General features: G+C 38.6%; 1 protein-coding gene across 1 annotated transcript; it reads right to left on the bottom strand.

The window, feature by feature from the left end:
* Window positions 1-26,142: 26,142 nt before the first annotated feature.
* LOC131821805 (olfactory receptor 2AG1-like) lies at window positions 26,143-27,075 on the bottom strand. The gene has a single exon (XM_059158135.1). It carries the CDS (start codon window positions 27,073-27,075, stop codon window positions 26,143-26,145), a length of 933 nt encoding a protein of 310 aa, XP_059014118.1.
* Window positions 27,076-27,798: the final 723 nt, after the last annotated feature.

The raw sequence follows: 27,798 nt of genomic DNA, 5'->3' as shown, positions 1-27,798 counted from the left end.
AACATTTCAGCTTGTTTCATAGTTTCACAATGTTTCCATTGCTGCTATAAACATTGGGGTGCAATTCCTCCTTTGAATGACTGTTTATATCCTTTGGGTAAATACCCAGTAGTGTAATTGCTGAGTCATAGGGTAGCTATATTTTTAGCTTTCTGAGGAACTTCCATACTGTTTTGCAGAGTGGCTGTACCACATTTTATTCTCAGCAGCACTGCAGGAGGGTTCCCCTTTCTCTCATTCTTGCCAACATTTGTTGTTTCATGACTTATTAATTTTAGCCATTCTGACTGGTGTGAGGTGGTATCTCAGTGTGGTTTTGACCAGTATTTCCCTGATGCCAATGAGCATTTTTTCATGTGTCTGTTGGCTAAGTCCACCCAAAATTATTTTAAAATATTTGTTCATGTACACCTGATTGTTTTTGTGCCTACAGATAATCTGCCACAGTGGATTAGCTTTAAAACCCATAAAATGGAGGCCTATAGATTTGTCTTCACAAAGTGGATGTGGGAAATAAACAGATATAATTAGGTGAAAGTTTAACCTTCCCAACTATGAGCTTTTGAGAAAGAAAGAAAAATAATTTCAGGATACAAAAAGAGTGAGAAAACTTAAAATTTTTCTGAACCTTTGTTTCATCATCTATGTACTGGGGATGATAATAACTACCTCAAATTAACATAAGACTTAAAAATAAGTATACACAAACAATGACTGGCACCAGGGCCCAACACATAAAAATTAGTGTTATTATTGCCAAAGGGCCTTGTGCAAAGAGAGATAAAGTGTGGAGGACAGATTAAGACATGTTTAAAGGATGCTTCTGAGTGCAACAATCAATGAGGCAGCCTTTGTAAACTCATGTTCCTCAGCACCCTCTTCACACTAAAAACAAATAAGGGAAGAATTTATTTAAAGACCAGGACCACAGACTACTACATTATCCTTTAATTTACTAGTTCTTACACAGAGTGCTTCTTTAGTATTATTTTGCAAAAATAATGGGAAAAAAATCAGCTGTCATAAATGTTATCTGAGAGTTTGCAGCATAAAAACTTAGCTAGTTTGAAGCAATATAAATTTGTTTGCTTCCAAACCTACATAAAATGAAGGATGCACTGTGAGGAGTACTATAGTCTTATTAGGACTATCTGTAGTCCTGCTGAAGGTTGGTCATGTAGCATATTCAGGATGATATCTGGCCCTCTAATGCTACTGAAAGATTCAAAGGGAGAGAAAATGAGAAATGACTTTCATCTGTCAAAACTACTGGTAGGGGGAGACAAGAGGGCGGGGAAGTAGGAGGAGGCCCCGTTTCAACCTATACCCTAAAGTAAGCTGATTACCTACCAAAGAACTCTGATCACCCATGAAATCAGACTGAGATTAGAATTATACACTTCTGGATCTCCTTGGGGGCAGAAGATGCCAGTGGGCTGGTAAAGCAGAGTGGGAATATCGGACTGATATTGGAAGATAAACAAAAGGGGGAGGGAGCCACCAGAAGCAACCCATTGGAAAGTAATACCCCAATACGTGAGTGCCCTGTGATTGGGGACAAGCATTAACTTGAAGTCTGGCTGAAAGCACTCTAAAAGAGCAAAGGATTATGGGGGAAAATTTTGGGAATCGGGCAGTTAGGGACAGGGGCTTAAGTCCCCGGACCCAGGACACCCACCTCTGGTGCTGAGCCAGAGAGAATGCTGTGAAAAAGCCAGGTCTTGGTCCCTGAGCCACCAGCATGCTTGAGAGTGTCTGGGTGGTGGCTCCCATGAGGGTGAGGGGGCCTTGCCAGCCAACAGAACCACAGCCTTTTGCACTCTCCACACACGCGCACCGCGCGACCAGAGTATGAGTCATGTCCCACTTGTCCCCCTTGAGAGAGGTGCATGCAGGCGCCAGCCAGTGTTCTCTCAGACCCCGGAGAGTCTGAGCACTCCCAGCCCGGGCCAGCAGGAAAATCTCAATGTGTTATCACTGCCTTTCTGGAGGTCCAGAGCTGCCCAGAGAGCTGTGGCTATCATGGTTTTGGGTACAAGCAGGAGTGCCTGTGACCCAAGACTGTGACTGGGAATGTGTTCTGCCAGTGGCAGAGGGGGAATTCATGTGCTCTGGAGCACCCAGAGGGGAACAGACTGAGGCTTCTCTCTGAGAGGAGGCCTGGGTGAGTTTGCTTTCCTCTAAATCTCCAAAAACCATAAAACACTGCCAAGGGGAGAGAAAACAAATGAGCGAACAAACAAACAAACAAACAAAACACTCCAGAGAACAAAAGCCTGAAAAACCAGTTTCCTCAGAGCCCACCCTCTTGATGGGGGAAGGAGGACTTAATTCTAGGGACATTGTCTGAAAACCCACACAGCAGACGCTTTCCCCAGAAAGTCAACCAAAAAAAAAAACGACAAGAGGACAACCACCACTACTTCATAGATACAACTTTTATTTTTAACTCGTTCCCACTATTCTGGTTCAATATAAATAAATATATATATATTTACAATGAAATATATATATTTAAATAAAATATATATTAAAATAATATATATTTATAATGAAATATATATATTTATAATAAAAGGTTATTATGGAATTTGATGTACTAGACATCAATATATATTATTGGACAATATATATTATATATAATAATATATAAATAAATATTTATTTATTATATATAAATGATTTATACATAAATTTATATAAATAATATAAATATATATAATTTATATATATATTATTTAAATATAACATATATAATATATATTAAATTATAATTATATTTTATATAATAAATATATACATATGTATATATATTTTTTAACCTATTTACCATCATGGTGAGATGTCCAGTACATCAAATTCCATAATAACCTTTTAACCTGAACTTTTTGATACATATTCCTGTGTTTTTCTTTTGCTTTTCTATTTTTTTAATTTTTTAATTTTATTTTTGTTTAGTTTATTCTTTTTTTTTTAATATTCATATAGAGTTAAGCTTCAAGGTAACCCCCTTTCCCTAATCAATGCTACCCCTATTGGTAAACCACTTTTTAAGCCTTCTTTATCTTAGGAAATTTGAGTCCTTTAACAAAGATATGAAAATACATTCAGGAAGAATCAAAATAACCTTCCTCACCCACACTGAGAATTTATAATCACTCTCCCATCTATTTCTTCCACCAGTGATTCTGTGTATTTGTGTTTGTCCTGGTAGTATATAAATCTTATACTTGGGGTTCTTTCTGATGAGGTTCTTTGTTGTTGTTGTTTTCATTTATTTATTTTTCTCTTATCATCTACTTTTTTGCTCTTTTTGTTTGTCTGTTTTTGTTTGTATACTTCATAAATCTTACCTTGGGGCCCATTTGGGCTAGGCCTTCTCTTTTATTTTATCTTCCTTTTTTTTTTCCCCTGTCTCTCACACTCTCTCTCTCTCTTTTCTTTTTTCTTTCTTTTGGGTGGGGACATTTGATTGCTCAGAAGCATTCCAGGGTACACCTTGCCTGCACCACAGTCAATACATTCAGCTACATATCCATTCAACCATCTCTCACCAAAATGACTAGGAGGAGGAATACCCAACAGAAGAAAAATTCAGAGAATGGGCCTTCTGAAACATAGCTAATGAATATGGACATAGACAATATATCAGAAAGGGAATTCATGCTAACAATTATCCAGGAAATAGCTAGATTGGAGAAAGCCATGGATGACAAAATGGAATTGATTAGGGCGAAGTGAAAGCCACCAGGGATGATGTTCAAAATGCTCTCAATGAGTTCTGATCTAATCTAAATTCTCTAAAAACTAGGGTAACTGAGACAGAAGAATTAGTAATCTGGAGGACAAACAGATAAAGGAAAAGGAACAAGAGGAAGCCTGAAACAAACAGCTTAGAAGCCAAGAATTAGGGAAATAAATGATGCCATGAAACGTTCCAACATCAGAATTATTGGAATCCCTGAGGAAGAGGAGAAATAAAGAAGACTAGAAGATATAGTTGAACAAATTCTCCATGAAAATTTTCCCAGTCTCTAGAATGGAACCAGTGTTCATGTACTAGAGGCAGAAAGGTCTCTCCCCAAGGTCATAGAATCTGGAAAGACCATGAGACACATGATAGTGAAAATGATGAATCATAATTGTAGACAAGAGCTCTTGAAAGCAGCTAGGGCAAAGAAATTCCTTATGTGCAGAGGAGAAAGCCCATCAGAATATCTGAGGGTTTTGAAGGGGCGGGGGGCAGGAGGTAGGGGTACCAGGTGGTGGGTATTATAGAGGGCACAGATTGCATGGAAAATTGGTTGTGGTGCAAAATAATGAATGCTGTTATGCTGAAAATAAATAAAAATAAGTTTAAAAAAAAAAGAATAATGTCAGACCTGTCTACAGAAAACTGGCAAGCCAGAAAGGGCTGGTGAGACGTATTCAGGGCACTGAGTGAGAAAAACATGCAGCCAAGAATACTTTATCCAGCAAGACTAACATTCAAAATGGATGAAGAGATAAAGAGCTTCCAAGACCGGCAAGATTTAAAAGAGTATGAGACCACAAGCCGACACTGCAGGAAATATTAAGGGGGGGGGGTCTATAAAAGAAGGAAAATCATAAGAATATCATTGAACAAAAATATATGGGACAATCTATAGGAACATAGACCTCACAAGTAACACTATGTCAATAAAAAGGTATCTCTCAATAATCACTCTCAACGTGAATGGCCTAAATGCACCATTTAAATGACACAGGGTTGCAGATTGGATAAAACGACAAGACCCATCCATATGTTGTCTACAAGAGACCCATTTTGGACTTAAGGATACACCCAGGCTGAAAGTGAAGGGATGGGAGAATCATCTTTCATACCAATGGGCCTCAAAAGAAGGCCAGGGTAGCGATTTTCATATCAGATAAAGTAGATTATAAACTAAAGACTCTAGTCAGAGATACAGAAGGAGACTACATATTTCTTAAAAGGTCTATCTACCAAGAAGATCTAACAATTTGTAAATATTTATACCCCCAATATGGGAGCAACCAACTACATAAGAAAACTGTTAATCAAGATATACAGTCATGGGATGCCTGGGTGGCCCAGTTGGTTAAGCAGCTGCCTTTGGCTCAGGTCATGATCCCAGCGTCCTGGGATCGAGTCCCACATCGGCCTCCTTGCATGGCAGGGAGCCTGCTTCTCCCTCTGCCTCTACCTGCCATTCTGTCTGCCTGTGCTTACTCTCTCCCACACCCCGATAAATAAATAAAATCTTTAAAAAAATATATACAGTCATATTCAGGGGAGGAATCAAGATGGCGGAGAAGTAGCAGGCTGAGAATACCTCAACTAGCAGGAGATCAGCTAGATAGCTTATCTAAAAATTGCAAACACCTGCAAATCAATCGGAAGATTGAAGAGAAGAAGAACAGCAATTCTGGAAACAGAAAAACAACCACTTTCTGAAAGAACTCTATGGAAAGCCCGCAGGGAACAAAAGCTCCTGAAAGCAAAGCTGAGCAGATTACTCAGCCTGGCCCCTGGTAAGGGAGGTGCAATTCTGCCTGGGGCAAAGACACTTGAGAATCACTACACCAGGCCCCTTCCCCAGAAGATCAACAAGAAATCCAGCCAAGACCAAGTTCACCTATCAAGGAGTGTGGTTTCAATACCAAGGAGAGCAGCAGAATTCCAGAGGAGGAGAAAGCAAAGCAAGGAACTCATGGCTTTCTCCTTGTGATTTTTTTAGTCTTGCAGTTAATCTGATTTTTTTTCTTTTTCATTTTATTTCTCTTCTTTTGCTAAATTTTTTTTAAATTTTTACCCTTTTTTAAACTTTTTTAACTAGTTTATCTAATATATATATATATTCTTTTCTATATTTTTCTTTACTTGTTTTCTTTTTTTTAATTCTTTTCTTTTTTCTTTTCTTTTTTCTTTTCTTTTTTTTCTTTCTTTCTTTTTGGACCTCTTTTTATACCCTTACTCCCCCTTCACGATTTGGGATCTCTTCTGATTCGGTTAAAGCATATTTTCCTGGGGTTGTTGCCACCCTTTTAGTATTCTAATTTCTCCTTCATATACTTTTATCTGGACAAAATGACAAGGCGGAAAAATTCACCACAAAAACACCACAAGAGGCAGTACAGAAGGCTAGGGACCTAATCAATACAGACATTGGTAATATGTCAGATCTAGAGTTCAGAATGACAATTCTCAAGGTTCTAGCTGGGCTCGAAAGAGGCATGGAAGACATTAGAGAAACCGTCTCGGGAGATATAAAAGCCCTTTCTGGAGAAATAAAACAACTAAAATCTAACCAAGTTGAAATCCAAAAAGCTATTAATGAGGTGCAATCAAAAATGGAGGCTCTCACTGCTAGGATAAATGAGGCAGAAGAAAGAATTAGCAATATAGAAGACCAAATGACAGAGAATAAAGAAGCTGAGCAAAAGAGGGACAAACAGCTACGGGACCATTAGGGGAGAATTCGAGAGATAAGTGACACCATAAGACAAAACAACATTAGAATAATTGGGATTCTGGAAGAAGAAGAAAGAGAGAGGGGAGCAGAAGGTATACTGGAGAGAATTATTGGGGAGAATTTCTCCAATATGACAAAGGGAACGAGCATCAAAATTCAGGAGGTTCAGAGAACGCCCCTCAAAATCAATAAGAATAGGCCCACACCCCGTCACCTAATAGTAAAATTTACAAGTCTTAGTGACAAAGAGAAAATCCTGAAAGCAGCCTGGGAAAAGAAGTCTGTAACATACAATGGTAAAAATATAAGATTGGCTCCTGACTTATCCACAGAGACCTGGCAGGCCAGAAAGAGCTGGCATGATATTTTCAGAGCACGAAACGAGAAAAACATGCAGCCAAGAATACTATATCCAGCTAGGCTATCATTGAAAATAGAAGGAGAGATTAAAAGCTTCCAGGACAAACAAAAACTGAAAGAATTTGCAAACACCAAACCAGCTCTACAGGAAATATTGAAAGGGGTCCTCTAAGCAAAGAGAGAGCCTATAAGTGGTAGATCAGTAAGGAACAGAGACAATATACAGTAACAGTCACCTTACAGGCAATAAAATGTCACTAAATTCATATATCTCAATAGTTACCCTGAATGTTAATGGGCTAAATGCCCCAATCAAAAGACACAGGGTATTAGAATGGATAAAAAAACAAAACCCATCTATATGTTGCCTCCAAGACACTCACTTTAAGCCCGAAGACACCTCCAGATTTAAAGTGAGGGGGTGGAAAAGAATTTACCATGCTAATGGACATCAGAAGAAAGCAGGAGTGGCAATCCTTATATCAGATCAATTAGATTTTAAGCCAAAGACTATAATAAGAGATGAGGAAGGACACTATATCATACTCAAAGGGTCTGTCCAACAAGAAGATCTAACAATTTTAAACATCTATACCCCCAACATGGGAGCAGCCAACTACATAAACCAATTAATAACAAAATCAAAGAAACACATCAACAATAATACAATAATAGTAGGGGACTTTAACACTCCCCTCACTGAAATGGACAGATCATCCAAACAAAAGATCAACAAGGAAATAAAGGCCTTAAACGACACACTGGACCAGATGGACATCACAGATATATTCAGAACATTTCATCCCAAAGCAACAGAATACACATTCTTTTCTAGTGCACATAGAACATTCTCCAGAATAGATCACATCCTCGGTCCTAAATCAGGACTCAACCAGTATCAAAAGATTGGGATCATTCCCTGCATATTTTCAGACCACAATGCTCTGAAGCTAGAACTCAACCACAAGAGGAAGTTTGGAAAGAACCCAAATACATGGAGACTAAACAGCATTCTTCTAAAGAATGAATGGGTCAACCGGGAAATTAAAGAATTGAAAAAATCATGGAAACAAATGACAATGAAAATACAACAGTTCAAAATCTGTGGGACACAACACAGACAGTCCTGAGAGGAAAATATATAGCGGTACAAGCCTTTCTCAAGAAACAAGAAACGTCTCAGGTACACAACCTAACCCTACACCTAAAGGAGCTGGAGAAAGAAAAAGAAAGAAACCCTAAGCCCAGCAGGAGAAGAGAAATCATAAAGATCAGAGCAGAAATCAATGAAATAGAAACCAAAAAAACAATAGAACAAATCAATGAAACTAGGAGGTGGTTCTTTGAAAGAATTAATAAAATTGATAAACCCCTAGCCAGACTTATCAAAAAGAAAAGAGAAAGGACCCAAATAAATAAAATCATGAATGAAAGAGGAGAGATCACAACTAACACCAAAGAAATACAAACTATTATAAGAACATACTATGAGCAACTCTAAGCCAACACATTTGAAAATCTGGAAGAAATGAATGCATTCCTAGAAACATATAAACTACCACAACTGAACCAGGAAGAAATAGAAAGCCTGAACAGACCCATAACCAGTAAGGAGATTGAAACAGTCATTTAAAATTTCCAAACAAACAAAAGCCCAGGGCCAGATGGCTTCCCGGGGGAATTCTACCAAACATTTAAAGAAGAACTAATTCCTATTCTCCTGAAACTGTTCCAAAAAATAGAAATGGAAGGAAAACTTCCAAACTCATTTGATGAGGCCAGCATCACCTTGATCCCAAAACCAGACAAGGATCCCATCAAAAAAGAGAGCTATAGACCAATATCCTTGATGAACACAGATGCGAAAATTCTCACCAAAATACTAGCCAAAAGGATTCAACAGTACATTAAAAGGATTATTCACCACGACCAAGTGGGATTTATTCCAGAGCTGCAAGTTGCTTCAACATCCTCAAATCAGTCAATGTGATACAACACATCAATAAAAGAAAAAACAAGGACCATATGATACTCTCAATAGATGCTGAAAAAGCATTTGACAAAGTACAGCATCCCTTCCTGATCAAAACTCTTCAAAGTGTAGGGATAGAGGGCACATACCTCAATATCATCAAAGCCATCTATGAAAAACCCACCACAAATATCATTCTCAATGGAGAAAAACTGAAAGCTTTTCAACTAAGGAATGTCCTTAGCTGCAGGGATGTCCATTATCACCACTGCTATTCAACATAGTACTAGAAGTCCTAGCCTCAGCAATCAGACAACAAAAGGAAATTAAAGGCATCCAAATCGGCAAAGAAGAAGTCAAACTATCACTCTTCACAGATGACATGATATTATATGTGGAAAACCCCAAAGACTCCACTCCAAAACTGCTAGAACTTGTACAGGAATTCAGTAAAGTGTCAGGATATAAAATCAATGCACAGAAATCCGTTGCATTTCTCTACTCCAACAACAAGACAGAAGAAAGAGAAATTAAGGAGTCTATCCCATTTACAATTGCACCCAAAACCATAAGATACCTAGGAATAAACCTAACCAAAGAGGCTAAGAAACTATACTCAGAAAACTATAAAGTACTCAAGAAAGAAATTGAGGAAGACACAAAGAAATGGAAAAATGTTCCATGCTCCTGGATTGGAAGGACAAATATTGTGAAAATGCCTATACTACCTAAAGCAATCTACACATTTAATGCAATTCCTATCAAAGTACCATCCATCTTTTTCAAAGAAATGGAACAAATAATTCTAAAATTTATATGGAACCAGAAAAGACCTCGAATAGCCAAAGGGATATTGAAATAGAAAGCCAAAGTTGGTAGCATCACAATTCCGGACTTCAAGCTCTATTACAAAGCTGTCATCATCAAGACAGCATGGTACTAGCACAAAAACAGACACATAGATCAATGGAACAGAATAGAGAGCCCAGAAATAGACCCTCAACTCTACAGTCAACTCATCTTCGACAAAGCAGGAAAGAATGTCCAGTGGAAAAAAGACAGCCTCTTCAATAAATAATGTTGGTAAAATTGGACAGCCACATGCAGAAAAATGAAATTGGACCATTTCCTTACACCACACACAAAAATAGACTCAAAATCGTTGAAGGACCTCAATGTGCAAAAGGAATCCATCAAAATCCTTGAGGAGAACACAGGCAGCAACCTCTTCGACCTCATCCGCAGCAACATCTTCCTAGGAACAACGCCAAAGGCAAGAGAAGCAAGGGCAAAAATGAACTATTGGGATTTCATCAAGATCAAAAGCTTTTGCACAGCAAAGGAAACAGTTAACAAAATCAAAAGACAACTGACAGAATGGGAGAAGATATTTGCAAATGATATATCAGAAAAAGGACTAGTGTCCAAAATCTATAAAGAACTTAGCAAACTCAACACCTAAAGAACAAATAATCCAATCAAGAAATGGGCAGAGGACATGAACAGACATTTCTGCAAAGAAGGTATCCAGATGGCCAACAGACACATGAAAAAGTGCTCCATATCACTCGGCATCAGGGAAATACAAATCAAAACCACAATGAGATATCACCTCACACCAGTCAGAATGGCTAAAATCAACAAGTCAGGAAATGACAGATGCTGGCGAGGATGCGGAGAAAGGGGAACCCTCCTACACTGTTGGTGGGAATGCAAGCTGGTGCAACCACTCTGGAAAACAGCATGGAGGTTCCTCAAAATGTTGAAAATAGAACTGCCCTATGACCCAGAATTGCACTACTGGGTATTTTCCCTAAAGATACAAACGTAGTGATCCAAAAGGGCACGTTTACCCAAATGTTTATAGCAGCAATGTCCACAATAGCCAAACTATGGAAAGAACCTAGATGCCCATCAACAGATGAATGGATCAAGAAGATGTGGTATATATACACAATGGAATACTATGCAGCCTTCAAAAGAAATGAAATCTTGCCATTTGCAACAACATGGATGGAACTAGAGCGTATCATGCTTAGCGAAATAAGTCAAGCAGAGAAAGACAACTATCATATGATCTCCCTGATATGAGGAAGTGGTGATGCAACATGGGGGCTTAAGTGGGTAGGAGAAGAATCAATGAAACAAGATGGGATTTGGAGGGAGACAAACCAGAAGTGACTCTTAATCTCACAAAACAAACTGAGGGTTTCTGGGGGGAGGGAGGTTGGGAGAAGGGGGATGGGGTTATGGACATTGGGGAGGGTATGTGCTTTGGTGAGTGTTGTGCAGTGTGTAAACCTGGCGATTCACAGACCTGTACCCCTGGGGATAAAAATATATATTTATACAAAATTAAAAATTAAAAAAATAATAATAATAAAACATAGAAAGTAGAAAAAAAAGATATACAGTCATATTGATATAAATACATTAATAGTAGGAGATCTTAACCTGCCACTCTCAGTAATAGACAGATCATACAAGCAGAAAATCAATAAAGAAACAAGAGCATTGAATGACACTTTGGACCAGATGGACCTCATAGATATATATAGAACATCCTATCCTAAACCAACAGAATACTCATTCCTCTCGAGTGCACATGGAACCTTCTCCAGAATAAACCACATACTGTGTCACAAATCAGGACTCAACAGATACCAAAAGATTGAGATTATTTCGTGCATATTCTCAGGTCACAGTGCTTTGAAACTGGAGCTCAACCACAAGAAAAGTTTGGAAGGAATTCAAGCACCTTGAAGCTAAAGACCACCTTGCTTAAGAATGCTTGGATCAAAAAGGAGGTCAAATAAGAACTTAAGCAATTTATGGAAACCAATGAGGAAAAACACTTTGATTCAAAATCTATGGGATACAGCAAAAGTGGACCTACGGAGGAAATACATAGCCACCCAAGCCTCCCTGAAAAAAATTCAAAAATCCAAAATTCAGCTCTCTGTACACCTTAAGGAACAGGAGAATCAACAACAAAATTAAGCCAACTCCACACACAAGAAGGGAAATAATCAAGATTAGAGCAGTGACCAATGAGATAGAAACTAGATATACAGTAGAATGCCTCAATAAAACTGGAAGCTGGTTGTCTGAAAGAATCAATAAAATAAATAAACCATTGGCCAAATAATCCAAAAGAAAAGAGAGAGGGCTAAAATTCATAAAATTAGGAATGAAAAGGGAGAGATCACGATTAACACCAAGGAAATAGAAACAATCATCAGAAGTTATTATCAACAGTTATATGCCAATATACTTAGCAACCTAAATGAAATTAATGCATTCCTGGAAACCTATAAACTCCCAAATTTGAACCAGGAAGAAATTGACAACCTGAGTAGACCTATATCTAGTAACGATATTGAAGCAGTGATCAAAAACCTCCCAAAAAAAGAAGAGCCCAGAACCTGATGGATTCCCTGGGGAATTCTACCAAACCTTCAAAGAAGAAATAACACCTATCCTCCTGAAGCAGTTTCAAAAAATTGAAGCAGAGGGAAAACTTCCAGATTCTTTCTATGAAGCCAGCATTACCCTGATCCCCAAACCAGGCAAAGACACCACCAGAAAGGAGAATTTCAGACCAATATCACTGATGAATATGGATGCTAAGATTCTCAACAAGATCCTAGCAAATAGGATCGAACAACACATTAAAAAGATAATCCACCATGACCAGGTAGGATTCATCTCTGGGTTGGATGGATGGTTCAACATTCACAAATCCATCAATGTGATAGAACAAATCAATAAGAGAAGACAGAAGAACCACATGGTCCTCGCAATTGATGCAGAAAAAGCATTTGACATAATCCAGAATCCTTCCTGATTAAAATTCTTCAAAGTATAGGGAAAGTATTGGGAACATTCCTGAACTTCATCAAATCTATCTAAGAAAGACCCACAGCAAATATCATCTCAATGGGAAAAAGCTTGCAGCCTTCCCGTTGAGATCAGGAACACAATAAGGAAACCCACTCTCACCACTCTTGTTCAACATAGTATTAGAAGTCTTAGCAACAGCAATCAGACAACAAAGAGAAATAAAAGGTATCCAAATTGGCAATGAAGAAGTCAAACTCTCTCTCTTTGCAGATGACATGATTCTTTATATGGAAAACACAGAAGACTCCACCCCCAAACTACTAGAACTCATACAACAATTCATCAACATGGCAGGATCCAAAGTCAATGTACAGAAATCAGTGGCTTCCTTATACAATAACAATGAAAACACAGAGAGGGAAGTTAGAGAATTGATTCCATTTACTACAGTGCTAAGAACCATAACATACCTGGGAATTAACCTAACCAAAGAGGTAACGGAGCAGTACTCGAGGAACTACAGAACACTCATGAAAGAAGCTGAAGAACACACAAAAAGCTTGAAGACCATACTGTGCTCTTGGATTGGAAGAATAAACATTGTTAAAATGTCTATACAGCCTAGAGCAATCTATACTCTTAATGCCATTCCAATCAAAATTCCTCCAGTAGTCTATCTGTCTGTTTTTAAGCCAGTACCATGCTGTCTTGGTGATCACAGCTTTGTAGTAAAGCTTGAAATATGGTAACATGATGACCCCAGTTTTATTTTTCTTTTTCAACATTTCCTTAGTGATTCGGGGTCTCTTCTGATTCCATACAAATTTTTGGATTATTTGCTCCATGTCTTTGAAAAATACCAGTGTAATTTTGATTGGAATGGCATTAAAAGTATAGATTGCTCTAGGCAGTATAGACATTTTAACAATGTTTATTTTTCCAATCCAAGAGCACAGTATGGTCTTCCTACTTTTTGTGTCTTCTTCAATTTCTTTCATGAGTGTTCTGTAGTTCCTCGAGTACAGATCCTTAACCTCTTTGGTTAGGTTAATTCCCAGGTATTTTATGGTTCTTGGCGCTATAGTAAATGGAATCGATTTTCTAATTTCCCTCTCTGTATTTTCATTGTTAGTGTATAAGAAAGCCACTGATTTCTGTACACTGACTTTCTATCCTGTCACTTTGCTGAATTGTTGTATGAGTTCTAGTAGTTTGGGGGTGGAATCTTTTAGGCTTTCCATATAAAGAATCATGTCATCTGCAAAGAGAGAGAGTTTAACTTCTTCATTGCCAATTTGGATACCTTTTATTTCTCTTTGTTGTCTTATTACTTTGCTGTTGTTAAGACTTCTAATACTATGTTGAATGAGAGTGTAAGAATGGGCTTCCTTGTCTTGTTCCTGATCTCAATGGGAAGGCTGCAAGCTCTTTCCCATTGAGGATGATATTTGCTGTGGGTTTTTCATTGATAGATTTGATGAGGTTCAGGAATGTTCCCTCTATTTCTATACTTTGAAGAATTTTAATCAGGAAGGATTCTGGATTATGTCAAATGCTTTTTCTGCATCAATTGAGAGGACCATGTGGTTCTTCTGTCTTCTCTTATTGATTTGTCCTATCACATTGATAGGTTTGTGAATGTTGAACCATCCTTCCAACACAGGGATGAATTCCACCTGGTCATGGTGGATAATCTCTTTAATGTGTCGTTCGATCCTGTTTGCTAGGGTCTTGTTGAGAATCTTAGCATCCATATTCATCAGTGATATTGGTCTGAAATTCTCCTTTCTGGTGGTGTCTTTGCCTGGTTTGGGGATCAGGGTAATGCTGGCTTCATAGAAAGAATCTGGAAGTTTTCCCTCTGCTTCAATTTTTTGAAACTGCTTCAGGAGGATAGGTGTTATTTCTTCTTTGAAGGTTTGGTAGAATTCCCCAGGGAATCCATCAGGTTCTGGGCTCTTCTTTTTTTGGGAGGTTTTTGATCACTGCTTCAATATCGTTACTAGATATAGGTCTACTCAGGTTGTCAATTTCTTCCTGGTTCAAATTTGGGAGTTTATAGGTTTCCAGGAATGCATTATTTCATCTAGGTTGCTAAGTATATTGGCATATAATTGTTGATAATAACTTCTGATGATATTTTCTACTTCCTTGATATGGACACTCAACTCTATGGGCAAATAATCTTCAACAAAACAGGGAAAAATAAACAGTGGAAAAAAGACAGTCTCGTCAATAAATGGTGCTGGGAAAACTGGACAGCTATATGTAAAAGACTGAAACTCAACCATTCTCTTACACCATACACAAAGATAAACTCAAAATAGATAAAAGACCTCAATGTGAGACAGGAATCTTTCAGAATCCTAGAGGAGAACATAGGCAGTAACCTCTTTGATATCAGCCACAGCAACTTCTTTCAAGATATGTCTCCAAAGGCAAAGGAAACAAAACCGAAAATGAACTTTTTTTTTCAGCTTCACAGTATTCATTCTTTTTTCACCACACCCAGTGCTCCATGCATTCCATGCCCTCTGTAATACCCACCACCTGGTACCCCAACCTCCCAACCCCGCCCCTTCAAAAACCTCAGACTGTTTTTCAGAGTCCATAGTCTCTCATGGATCACCTCCCCACCCAATTTCCCTCAAATCCCTTCTCCTCTCCATCTTCTCTTGTCCTCCGTGCTATTTGTTATGCTCCATAAATAAGTGAAACCATATGATAATTGACTCTCTCTGCTTGACTTATTTCACTCAGCATAATCTCTTCCAGTCCCATCCATGTTGCTACAGAAGTTGGGTATTCCTCCTTTCTGATGGAGGCATAATACTCCATAGTGTATATGGACCACATCTTCCTTGTCCATTCGTCCGTTGAAGGGCACCTTGGTTCTTTACACAGTTCGGCGACCGTGGCCATTGCTGCTGTAAACATTGGGGTACAGATAGCCCTTCTTTTCACTACATCTGTATCTTTGGGGTAAATACCCAGGAGTGCAATGGCAGGGTCATAGGGAAGCTCCCTTTTTAATTTCTTGAGCAATCTCCACACTGTTTTCCAACGAGGCTGCACCAACTTGCATTCCCACCAACAGTGGAAGAGGATTCCCCTTTCTCAACATCCCCTCCAACACATGTTGTTTCCTGTCTTGCTAATTTTGGCCATTTTAACTAGTGTAAAGTGGTATCTCAATGTGGTTTTAATTTGAATCTCCCTGAGGGCTAGTGATGATGAACATTTTTTCATATGTCTGATAGCCATTTGTATGTCTTCATGGGAGAAGTGTCTGTTCCTATGTTCTGCCCATTTTTTGATATGATTGTCTGTTTTGTGTGTGTTGAGTTTGAGCAGTTCACTATAGATCCTGGATATCAACCTTTTGTCTGTACTGTCATTTGCAAATATCTTCTCCCATTCCGTGGGTTGCCTCTTTGTTTTGTTGACTGTTTCCTTTGTTGTGCAGAAGCTTTTGCTTTTGATGAAGTCCCAAAAGTTCATTTTCGCTTTTGTTTCCTTTGCCTTTGGAGACATATCTTGAAAGAAGTTGCTGTGGCTGATATTGAAGAGATTACTGCCTATGTTCTCCTCTAGGATTCAGATGGATTCCTGTCTTTAATCCATTTTGAATTTATCTTTGTGTACGGTGTAAGAGAATGGTCGAGTTTCATTCTTCTACATATAACTGTCCAGTTTTCCCAAAACCATTTATTGAAGAGACTGTCTTTTTTCCACTGTATATTTTTTCCTGCTTTGTCAAAGATTAATTGACCATAGAGTTGAGGTTCCATATCTTGGCTCTCTACTCTGTTCCACTGGTCTATGTGTCTGTTTTGATGCCAGTACCATGCTGTCTTGGTGATCACAGCTTTGTAATAAAGCTTAAAATCAGGTAGCATGATGCCTCAGTTTTGTTTTGTTTTGTTTTGTTTTTCAATATTTCCTTAGCGATTCGGGGTCTTTTCTGATTCCATACAAATTTTTGGATTATTTGCTCCAACTCTTTGAAGAATACTGTTGGAATTTTGATTGGAATGGCATTAAAAGTATAGATTGCTCTAGGCAGTATAGACATTTTAACAATGTTTATTCTTCTGATCCTAGAGCATGGAATGGTCTTCCTTCTTTTTCTGTTTTCTTCAATTTCTTTCATGAGTGTTCTGTAGTTCCTCGAGTATAGGTCCTTTACCTCTTTGGTTAGGTGATTCGCCAAACTTTCAAAGAAGAAATAACACCTATTCTCCTGAAGCTGTTTCAAAAAATTGAAGCAGAAGGACAACTTCCAGAATTTTCTATGAAGGCAGCATTACCCGGATCCGCAAACCAGGCAAAGACCCTACCACAAAGGAGAATTTCAGACCAATATCACTGATGAATATGGATGCTAAGATTCTCAACAAGATCCTAGCGAACAGGATCCAACAGCACAGTAAAAAGATTATCCACCATGACGAGGTGGGATTCTACCCTGGGCTACAAGGATGGTTCAACATTCACAATTCAATCCATGTGATTGAACAAATCAATAAGGGAAGAGAGAAGAACCACATGGTCCTCTCAATAGATGCAGAAAAAGCATTTGACATAATCCAGCATCCATTCCTGATTAAAACACTTCAAAGTATAGGGAGAGAGGGAACATTCCTGAACTTCATCAAATCTATCTATGAAAGATACACAGCAAATATCATCCTCAATGGGAAAAAGCTTGCAGCCTTCCCATTGAGATCAGGAACAAGACAAGGATGTCCACTTTCATCACTCTTGTTTAACATAGTGTTAGAATTCCTAGCAACAGCAATCAGACAACAAAGAGAAATAAAAGGTATCCAAATTGGTAGTGAAGAAGTCAAACTCTCTCTTTGCAGATGACATGATTCTTTATATGGAAAACACAGAAGACTCTACCCCCAAACTACTAGAACTCATACAGCAATTCAGCAACATGGCGGGATACAAAGTCAATGTGCAGAAATCAGTGGCTTTCTTATACACTAACAATGAAAATACAGAAAGGGAAATTAGAGAATCGATTCTATTTTTTAATTTTATTTATTTTATTTTTTTAAAGATTTTGTTTATTTATTTGACAGGGGGGTGGGAGAGGGAGAAGCAGTCTTCCCGCTGAGCAGGGAGCCGATGTGTATCTCAGTCCCAGAACCCTAGAACTCATACAGCAATTCAGCAACATGGCGGGATACAAAGTCAATGTGCAGAAATCAGTGGCTTTCTTATACACTAACAATGAAAATACAGAAAGGGAAATTAGAGAATCGATTCTATTTTTTAATTTTATTTATTTTATTTTTTTAAAGATTTTGTTTATTTATTTGACAGGGGGAGTGGGAGAGGGAGAAGCAGTCTTCCCGCTGAGCAGGGAGCCGATGTGTATCTCAGTCCCAGAACCCTGGAATCATGACCTGAGCCAAAGGCAGATGCCTAGTGACTAAGCCACCCAGGATCCCCAACATTGTTCTTTTTGGAAACACACACACACAGGCACACACTAAGTGTATAACAGTGATGAAATAGCCAATTCTGTTACAAAACATCCATATGATATAACATTATATCATCACACAAAAATATCTTTAAGGCTATTTATTCACATAATAATTAAGATTTATTAAATACTCTTTAAATGCCAGGTGCTATTCTAAATGCCTTACATTTATATTTGCTAATTTATTTAATCTTCACAAAGACTATGGAGTAATCTAACTATTATTACCAGTTTACAGTTTAGAGATGTGCAGACAATTACAGAGAAGTTAAGAAACATGCACAATGAAATAAGTCAATCAGAGAAAGACAATTATCATATGATCTCACTGATATGAGGAATTTGAGAGTCAAATGAGGGGCTTGGGGGTAGAGAAGAAAAAATTAAACAAGATGGGATCGGGAGGAAGACAAACCATTAAAGACTCCTAATGTCACAAAACAAACTGAGGGCTGCTGGGGGTAGGGGGTTAGGGAGAGGGTGGTTGGGTTATGGACTTTGGAGAGAGTATGTGCTATGGTGAGTGCTGTGAAATGTGTAAGCCTGGATATTCACAGACCTGTACCCCTGGGGCTAGTAATACATTATATGTTCATAAAAATCAAAAAATTAAAAAATGAAACATGCTCAAAGTTATAAAATTAAAAAATGAAACATGCTCAAAGTTATATAAGTAAGTGGGAATGTATTGAATTCAAACCTCGGTACTCTGACAAGTGACCCCAGACTCTCTTTGTCACTGCACAATATAGCTGCCATATAATGCACAGGAGAAAATTACTACATATTAATAAGTGAAAAAAAGTTCTATTTTATGTGCACATATCAACTCTATAAAATGCACGACTGCCATCAGAACTGGCAAAGAAGAAGTCAAACTCTCACTCTTTCCAGATGATTTGATACTTTAGGTCAAAAACCCAAAAGACTGCTAGAACTCTAAAACTGCTAGAGCTCATACAGGAATTCAATAAATTGTCAGGATATAAAATCAATGCACAGAAATCAGTTGCATTTCTATACATCAACAACAAGACAGAAGAAAGAGAAATTAAGGAGTCAGTTGATCCCATTAACAATTACACACAAAATCATAAGATACCTAGATTAAATGTAACCAAAGGGACAAAGAATCTGTACAAAGAAAACTATAGAGTACTCATGAAGGAAATTGAGGAAGACACAAAGAAATGGAAAAATGTTCCATGCTCCTGGATTGGAAGAATAAATATTGTGAAAATGTCTATGCTACCTAAAGCAATCTACACATTTAATGCAATTCCTATCAAAGTGCCATCCATGTTTTTCAAAGAAATGGAACAAATAATTCTAAAATTTATATGGAACCAGAAAAGACCTCGAATAGCCAAAGGGATATTGAAAAAGAAAGCCAACATTGGTGGCATCACAATTCCGGACTTCAAGCTCTATTATAAAGCTGTCATCATCAAGACAGCATGGTACTAGCACAAAAACAGGCACATAGATCAATGGAACAGAATAGAGAGCCCAGAAATAGACCCTCAACTCTACAGTCAACTCATCTTTGACAAAGCAGGAAAGAATGTCCAATGGAAAAAAGACAGCCTCTTCAATAAATGGTGCTGGGAAAATTGGACAGCCACATGCAGAAAAATGAAATTGGACCATTTCCTTACACCACACACAAAAATAGACTCAAAATGGATCAAGGACCTCAATGTGCGAAGGGAATCCATCAAAATCCTTGAGGAGAACACAGGCAACAACCTCTTCGACCTCAGCCGCAGCAACATCTTCCTAGGAACAACGCCAAAGGCAAGAGAAGCAAGGGCAAAAATGAACTATTGGGATTTCATCAAGATCAAAAGCTTTTGCACAGCAAAGGAAACAGTTAACAAAATCAAAAGACAACTGACAGAATGGGAGAAGATATTTGTAAACGACATATCAGATAAAGGACTAGTGTCCAGAATCTATAAAGAACTTAGTAAACTCAACACCCAAAGAACAAATAATCCAATCAAGAAATGGGCAGAGGACATGAACAGACATTTCTGCAAAGAAGGTATCCAGATGGCCAACAGAAACATGAAAAAGTGCTCCATATCACTCGGCATCAGGGAAATACAAATCAAAACCACAATGAGATATCACCTCACACCAGTCAGAATGGCTAAAATCAACAAGTCAGGAAATGACAGATGCTGGCGAGGATGCGGAGAAAGGGGAACCCTCCTACACTGTTGGTGGGAATGCAAGCTGGTGCAGCCACTCTGGAAAACAGCATGGAGGTTCCTCAAAATGTTGAAAATAGAACTGCCCTATGACCCAGCAATTGCACTATTGGGTTTTTACCCTAAAGATACAAACGTAGTGATCCAAAGGGGCACGTGCACCCGAATGTTTATAGCAGCAATGTCCACAATAGCCAAACTATGGAAAGAACCTAGATGCCCATCAACAGATGAATGGATCAAGAAGATGTGGTATATATACACAATGTAATACTATGCAGCCATCAAAAGAAATGAAATCTTGCCATTTGCAACAACATGGATGGAACTAGAGCGTATCATGCTTAGCGAAATAAGTCAAGCAGAGAAAGACAACTATCATATGATCTCCCTGATATGAGGAAGTGGTGATGCAACATGGGGGCTTAAGTGGGTAGGAGAAGAATAAATGAAACAAGATGGGATGGGAGGGAGACAAACCATAAGTGACTCTTAATCTCACAAAACAAACTGAGGGTTGCTCGGGGAGGAGGGTTGGTAGAAGGGGGGTGGGATTATGGACATTGGGGAGGGTATGTGTTTTGGTGAGTGTTGTGAAGTGTGTAAACCTGGTGATTCACAGACCTGTACCCCTGGGGATAAAAATATATGTTTATTAAAAAAAAAAAAAAAGAAGGGAATCTTTCTGCCCTTCAACAGACGAATGGATAAGGAAAATGTGGTCCATATACACTATGAAGTATTATGCCTCCATCAGAAAGGATGAATATCCAACTTTTGTAGCAACATGGGTGGGACTGGAAAAGATTATGCTGAGTGAAATAAGTCAAGCAGAGAGAGTCAATTATCATATGGTTTCACTTACTTGTGGAGTATAACAAATATCATGGAGGACATGGGGAATTGGAGAGGAGAAGGGAGTTGGGGGAAATTGGAAGTGGAGGTGAACCATGAGAGACTATGACTCTGAAAAACAATCTTAGGGGAATGAAGTGGTGGGGGGGTGGGAGGTTGGGGTACCAGGTGGTGGGTATTATAGAGGGCACGGATTGCATGGAGCACTGGGTGTGGTGCAAAAATAATGAATACTGTTATGCTGAAAATAAATAAATTTAATTATAAAAAAAATACCATCAACTTTTTTCAATGAAATGGAACAAATGATCCTAAAATTTATATGGAACCAGAAAAGACCCCAAATAGCCAGAGGAATGTTGAGAAAGAAAGCCAAAGTTGGCAGCATCACAATTCCAGACTTCAAGCTCTATTACAAAGCTGTCATCAACAAGGCAGTATGGTACTGGCACAGAAACAGACGCATAGATCAATAGAACAGAATAGATAGCCCAGAAATGGACCCTCAACTCTATGGTCAGCTAATCTTTGACAAAGCAGGAAAGATTGTGTATTGGAAAAAAGACAGCCTCTTTGACAAATGGTGTTGGGATAATTGGACAGCCACATGCAGAAGAATGAAACTGGACTATTTTCTTATAACACACATAAAAATAGACGCAAAATGGATGAAAGACCTTAATGTGAGACCGGAATCCATCAAAATCCTCAAGGAGAACACAGGCAGCAACCTCTTCAACCTCAGCTGCAGCAACTTCTTCCTAGAAACATCGCCAAAGGCAAATGAACTATTGGGACTTCATCAAGATCAAAAGCTTTTGCACAGCAAAGGAAACAGTCAATGAAAACAAAAGACAACGGACAGAATGGGAGAAGATATTTGCAAATGACATATCAGATAAAGGGCTAGTGTCCAAAATCTATAAAGAACTGATCAAATTCAACTCCCAAAGGCCAATTAACCCAGTCAAGAAATGGGCAGACATTTCTGCAAAGAAGACATCCAGATGGCCAACAGACACATGAAAAAGTGCTCCACATCACTCAGCATCAGAGAAATACAAATCAAAACCACAATGAGATACCACCTCACACCAGTCAGAATGGCTAAAATTAACAAGTCAGGAAATGACAGGTATTGTCAAGGATCAAAGAAAGGGGAACCCTCCCACACTGTTGGTGTGAATGCAAGCTGGTACAGCCACTCTGAAAAACAATATGAAGGTTCCTCAAAAAGTTGAAAATGGAGCTACCCTATGATGCAGCAATTGAACTACTGGGTATTTAACCATAAAGATTTGAACCTAGTGATCTGAAGGGGCACTGGCACCAGAATATTTATAGCTGCAATGTCCACAATAGCTTAACTATGGAAAGAGCCTAGATATCCATCAACAAATGAATGGATAAAGAAGATGTGGTATATACAACGGGATATTATGCAGCCATCAAACATAATAAATCTTGCCATTTGCGACAATGTGGGTGGAAGTAGAGGGTATTATGCTAAGTGAAATAAGTCAATCAGAGAGGGACAATTATCATATGATCTCACTGATATAAGGAATTTGATAAACAAGACAGAGGATCATAGGGGAATGGAGGGAAAAATGAAACAAAAGGAAAGCAGAGAGGGAGACAAACCATGAGAGACTCAATTTCAGGAAACAAACGGGGAGTTGCTGGAGCGGGGGGTGAGAGGGTGGGGTGGCTGAGAGATGGACACTGGGGAGGGTACGTGCTATGATGAATGTTGTGAGTTGTGTAAAACTGAGGAATCACAGACCGGTACCCCTGGAGCAAAGAATATATTATATGTTAATTTTTTAAAAAAGATAAACAATGACACCTGTTAGAGGACTCAGGCATTTTCTATAAAGACTATTTGGAAAAAGGGGAGAACATGACAGAAATGCATATAAACTACTAGTAGTTAATTAGACTGACTACATGATCATTTAACAAGGTCAGCTGGTCTAAAATTTGTGCAAATCTCAAGGTCTGCTCCCCTGATGTGGGGTTTGCTTAGGCTTCCCACTTGAAACTTTCTTTTTTTTGGTTCATATGTTGGTCTAGTATGGACTCCCCAGTCAGAGGTTTGTCAGTCCCAAACTGGTAAAAGTACCTGGGCTCATTTAACTCATTAGCTACGTGGGAAAATGGACAGCAACGTTTAAATAGACTGACTTTTTTTTTTTTAATAAATTACCTGACGGAAAAAAGATTTAATAGCATTTGATAATGAAATATCACTTTAAACACATCAGAATGGCCAGGATCAGAAAGACAAGAAATAAGTGCTGGTGTCAATGTGGAGAAAAAGAAAACTTTGTGCAATGTTGGTGAGAATGTAAATTGGTGCAGCCACGGTGGAAACAGTATGGAGATTCCTCAAAAAATTGAAACAGAAATAATATATGATTCAGTAGTTCCACGAAAGGATACTTATCCAAAGAAAATGAAAACACTAATTCATAAAGATATAAACATATCTGTGTTTATTCCTGCATTATTTACAATAGCCAAGATAATGAAAGCAACCCAAGTACCTGCTGATTGTGGCGTGTGTGTGTGTGTGTGTGTGTGTGTTGTGTGTGTATGTGTGTGTGTGTGTGTGTGTATATATATATATATATATATATATAAAATTTCATTATAAATATATATATATATATATTCCACTATATAAATATATATATATATATATATATATATATATATTCCACTATATAGTGGAATATTAATCAGCCAGAGAAAGGTGTGAAATCTTGCCATTTATGGCAATATGGATGGACCTTGAGGGTATAACCTAAGTGAAATAAGTCAGAGAAAGACAAATGCCATATGCTTTCACCTACATGTGGAATTTTAAACAAAAGAAAAGAATAAAGAGACAACAAAAGCAAACCATAAATACAGAGAATAAACTGGTGGTTGACAGAGCATTGAGGGAGGGGGTGGTTGAATGATGGTGAAATGGTTAAAGAGCAGTGAGAGATACAGACTTCAGTTATAGAATAAATAAGTCACCAGGATGAAAGGTACAGTGGGGATAAAGGGCATAGTAGTCCGTAACACTGTAATAGTGTTGTATAATAATAGATGGTAGCTATATTTTGTGGTGACCGTCCCATAAAATAAGGACCTAGTCAAATCACTATGCTGCATACCTGAAACTAATGTAAGATTCTATGTCAACTGTACTTCAAAAAATAAAATAAAATGGTAAAAATACAGACACATTAATTCATTTGACAAGTGAAATTACATTCATTATTCTACATATAGCTTCCCAGTTTTCCCAGCACGATATATCGAAGAGACTGTCTTTTTTCCACTGTATATTTTTTCCTGTTTTGTCGAAGATTATTTGACCATAGAGTTGAGGGTCCATATCAGGACTCTCTACTCTGTTCCACTGGTCTATGTGTCTGTTTTGATGCCAGTACCATGCTGTCTTGTTGATCACAGCTTTGTAATAAAGCTTGAAATCAGGTAAGGTGATGCCCTCAGTTCTATTTTTGTTTTTCAACATTTCCTTAGTGATTCAAGGTCTCTTCTGATTCCATAAAAATTTTAGGATTATTTGCCATTCTCTTACACTGTACACAAAGATAAACTCAAAATGGATAAAAGACCTCAATGTGAGACAGGAATCCATCAGAATCCAAGAGGAGAACATAGGCAGTAATCTCTTCGATATCAGCCACATCAACTTCTTTCAAGATATGTCTCCATAGGCAAAGGAAACAAAAGAGAAGATGAACTTTTGGGACTTCATCAAAAGCAAAAGCTTCTACACAGGAAAGGAAACAGTCAAGAAAAAAAAGAGGCAACCCACGGAATGGGAGAAGATATTTGCAAATGACAGTACAGACAAAAGGTTGATATCCAGGATCCGTAATGAACTCCTCAAACTCAACACACACAAAACAGACAATCATATCAAAAAATGGGCAGAACATAGAAACAGACACTTCTCCCATGAAGACATACAAATGGCTATCAGACACATGAAAAAATGATCATCATCACTAGCCATCAGAGGGATTCAAATTAAAACCACATTGAGATATCACCTTACACCAGTTAGAATGGCCAAAATTAGCAAGACAGGAAACAACATGTGTTGGAGGGGATGTGGAGAAGGGGGAACCCTCTTCCAAGTTGATGCAGCCTATTGGAGAACAGTGTGGAGATTCCTCAAGAAATTAAAAAGAGATCTTCCCTATGACCCTGAAATTGCACTGCTGGGTATTTACCCCCAAAGATACAGATGTAGTGAAAAGAAGGGCCAGTGTACCCCAATATTTATAGCAGCAATGGCCACAGTCGCCAAACTGTGGAAAGAACCAAGATGCCCTTCAACGGACAAATGGATAAGGTCCATATACACTATGGAATATTATGCGTCCATCAGAAAGGATGAATACCCAACTTTTGTAGCAACATGGACGAGACTGGAAGAGATTATGCTGAGTGAAATAAGTCAAGCAGAGAGAGTCAATTATATGGTTTCACTTATTTATGGAGCATAACAAATAGCATGGAGTACATGGGGAGATAGAGAGAAGGGAGTTGGGGGAAATTGGAAAGGAAGGTGAGCCATGAGAGACTATGGACTCTGAAAAACAATCTGAGGGTTTTGAAGGGGCGGGGGGTGGGAGGTCATGGTACCAGGTGGTGGGTATTATAGTGGGCACAGATTGCATAGATCCATAGGTGTGGTGCAAAAATAATGAATACTGTTATGCTGAAAATAAAAAAAATTAAAAAAACAAATTACATTCCTTCATTTAACTATTAAAATGTAGCCATTGCATTACGGTGTTTTTACCATGGGACATTAGCAGAAATCTTTGAAGAGAAATGAACTCTGAGGGACAGCCAGAAGCTCTCCCTAGATGCTGGACTGTGTCACAGCATGTATTTTCCCAGGACTCTTTTCAAGGCTCTCATAACATCCTTATTCCTCAGGCTGTAGATAAGGGGGTTCAGGGCTGGAGTGACAACTGTGTAGAAAAGAGAGATGATGTTGTCTTGCTTAGGGCTATGGAGTGAACTGGGAAGGACATACATAAATGTGGCAGCTCCATAGAACATCCCAACCACCATCAGGTGGGAAGAGCAGGTGACTAGGGCTTTCTGCTTCCCCTCACTTGAAGGCACCCGAAATACAGTACACAGGATTAGTGCATAAGAGGAAATAATAGTAAAAAGAGGGGGCATCAGGAAGGTTACACTCATCACATACACAAACAGTTCGTATCTAGAGGTATCTGCACAGGCCAACTTCAGCAAAGGTGGGATCTCACAGAGCAGGTGCCTGATCTTCCGGGACATGCAGAAGGGATAGTGCATGGTATACACAGTATAAACAAAGGCACTTATGGATGCCAGTACCCAGGCTGTGGCCACCATGAACCAGCAGACCTTTGGCCTCATGAAGACCATGTAGTTCAGAGGATGACAAATGGCCACATATCTGTCATAGGCCATGAAGGCCAGTAGCAGATCCTCTGCACCACCCAACATCAATGCCAGAAACATCTGAAGGGCACAGCCCACAAAGGAGATGGTGTTTTCATTGAGCAGAAAATCCATGACAGCCTTGGGAGTGACAACAGATGTAAAGAGGAGATCCATGAGTGAGAGCTGCCTGAGCAGGAAGTACATGGGCACGTGGAGCCGGGAATCCACTGTAATGACCAAGAGCAGCAGGCCATTGCTGGTCAGGGCCAACATGTACAGGACTGTGATTGTGGCACAGAGCAGTTCAGGAGACCCACTGTCATTCAGAATCCCCATCAATATAAAGCCACTTCCCAAGGTGGAGTTCCAGTGCTCCATTCTGTGTTGTTTCTTTAGTTTCCTAGAATCAAATACATTCTCAGTGAATTTTTGCTAAGGTGGTCCCTAGTTTGTAACATCACAGGCTCCTGATGATGGCCAACATGAATCCAATGAGGCAATGTCTTTCCTACTGGAAATGGACTTTACCTATTAACTTCTCAGTTTCTGACACTTTTAATTGTACCTTGAAGAAAGATCCATCTGAATGGAGAGCAGACATCACAGTAGCTAAACATTAACATGTCACTACATGAAAATCTTATTCAGGACATCAAAACTTGACATGTATCTTTCCACAATTAAATCACCTCTCTCTAGAAATCAATATCCTGGAACCCAAACCCTAGGTTGTTTTTGTACCTGTTTTTAGTATACTGTGTGTCTAATGATTTAAATACCGGTTACTGTCCTAATGACCTGTTCTGAATATAAAGCTGGTACAGATGTGTGATCTCAACAAAGCACTTCCCCTACATTTTCCATATAACTTTTGTCCACGTTTGTTTGTAGTACTCAAGGCTATAGTTGTAAGTCTCATAGAAAGAGCTAAAATACATCCACCTTAGTCACTTCCCTGGATCAGCTCCATACTCTCCATGTGTTTGAGGGAGAAGGGATTCCATACTCTCTGAGACTAGGGGATGGAGTTTTTGACATGGTATTACCTTTATGAGCTAAACCTTTAAGATCAATTACAACATAGGTGTTTCTTTACTGGTT

This window comes from Mustela lutreola, chromosome 1 (genome assembly GCF_030435805.1).
Source record: "Mustela lutreola isolate mMusLut2 chromosome 1, mMusLut2.pri, whole genome shotgun sequence".
Lineage (NCBI taxonomy): Eukaryota > Metazoa > Chordata > Mammalia > Carnivora > Mustelidae > Mustela > Mustela lutreola.
Note: the sequence above shows the minus strand (reverse complement) of the source record. Positions and strands in the feature narration are given on the sequence as shown.

What these genes read in the sequence shown, in the direction of transcription:
- LOC131821805 (XM_059158135.1), bottom strand. Translation starts at nt 27,075, where the DNA reads ATGGAGCACTGGAACTCCACCTTGGGAAGTGGCTTTATATTGATGGGG.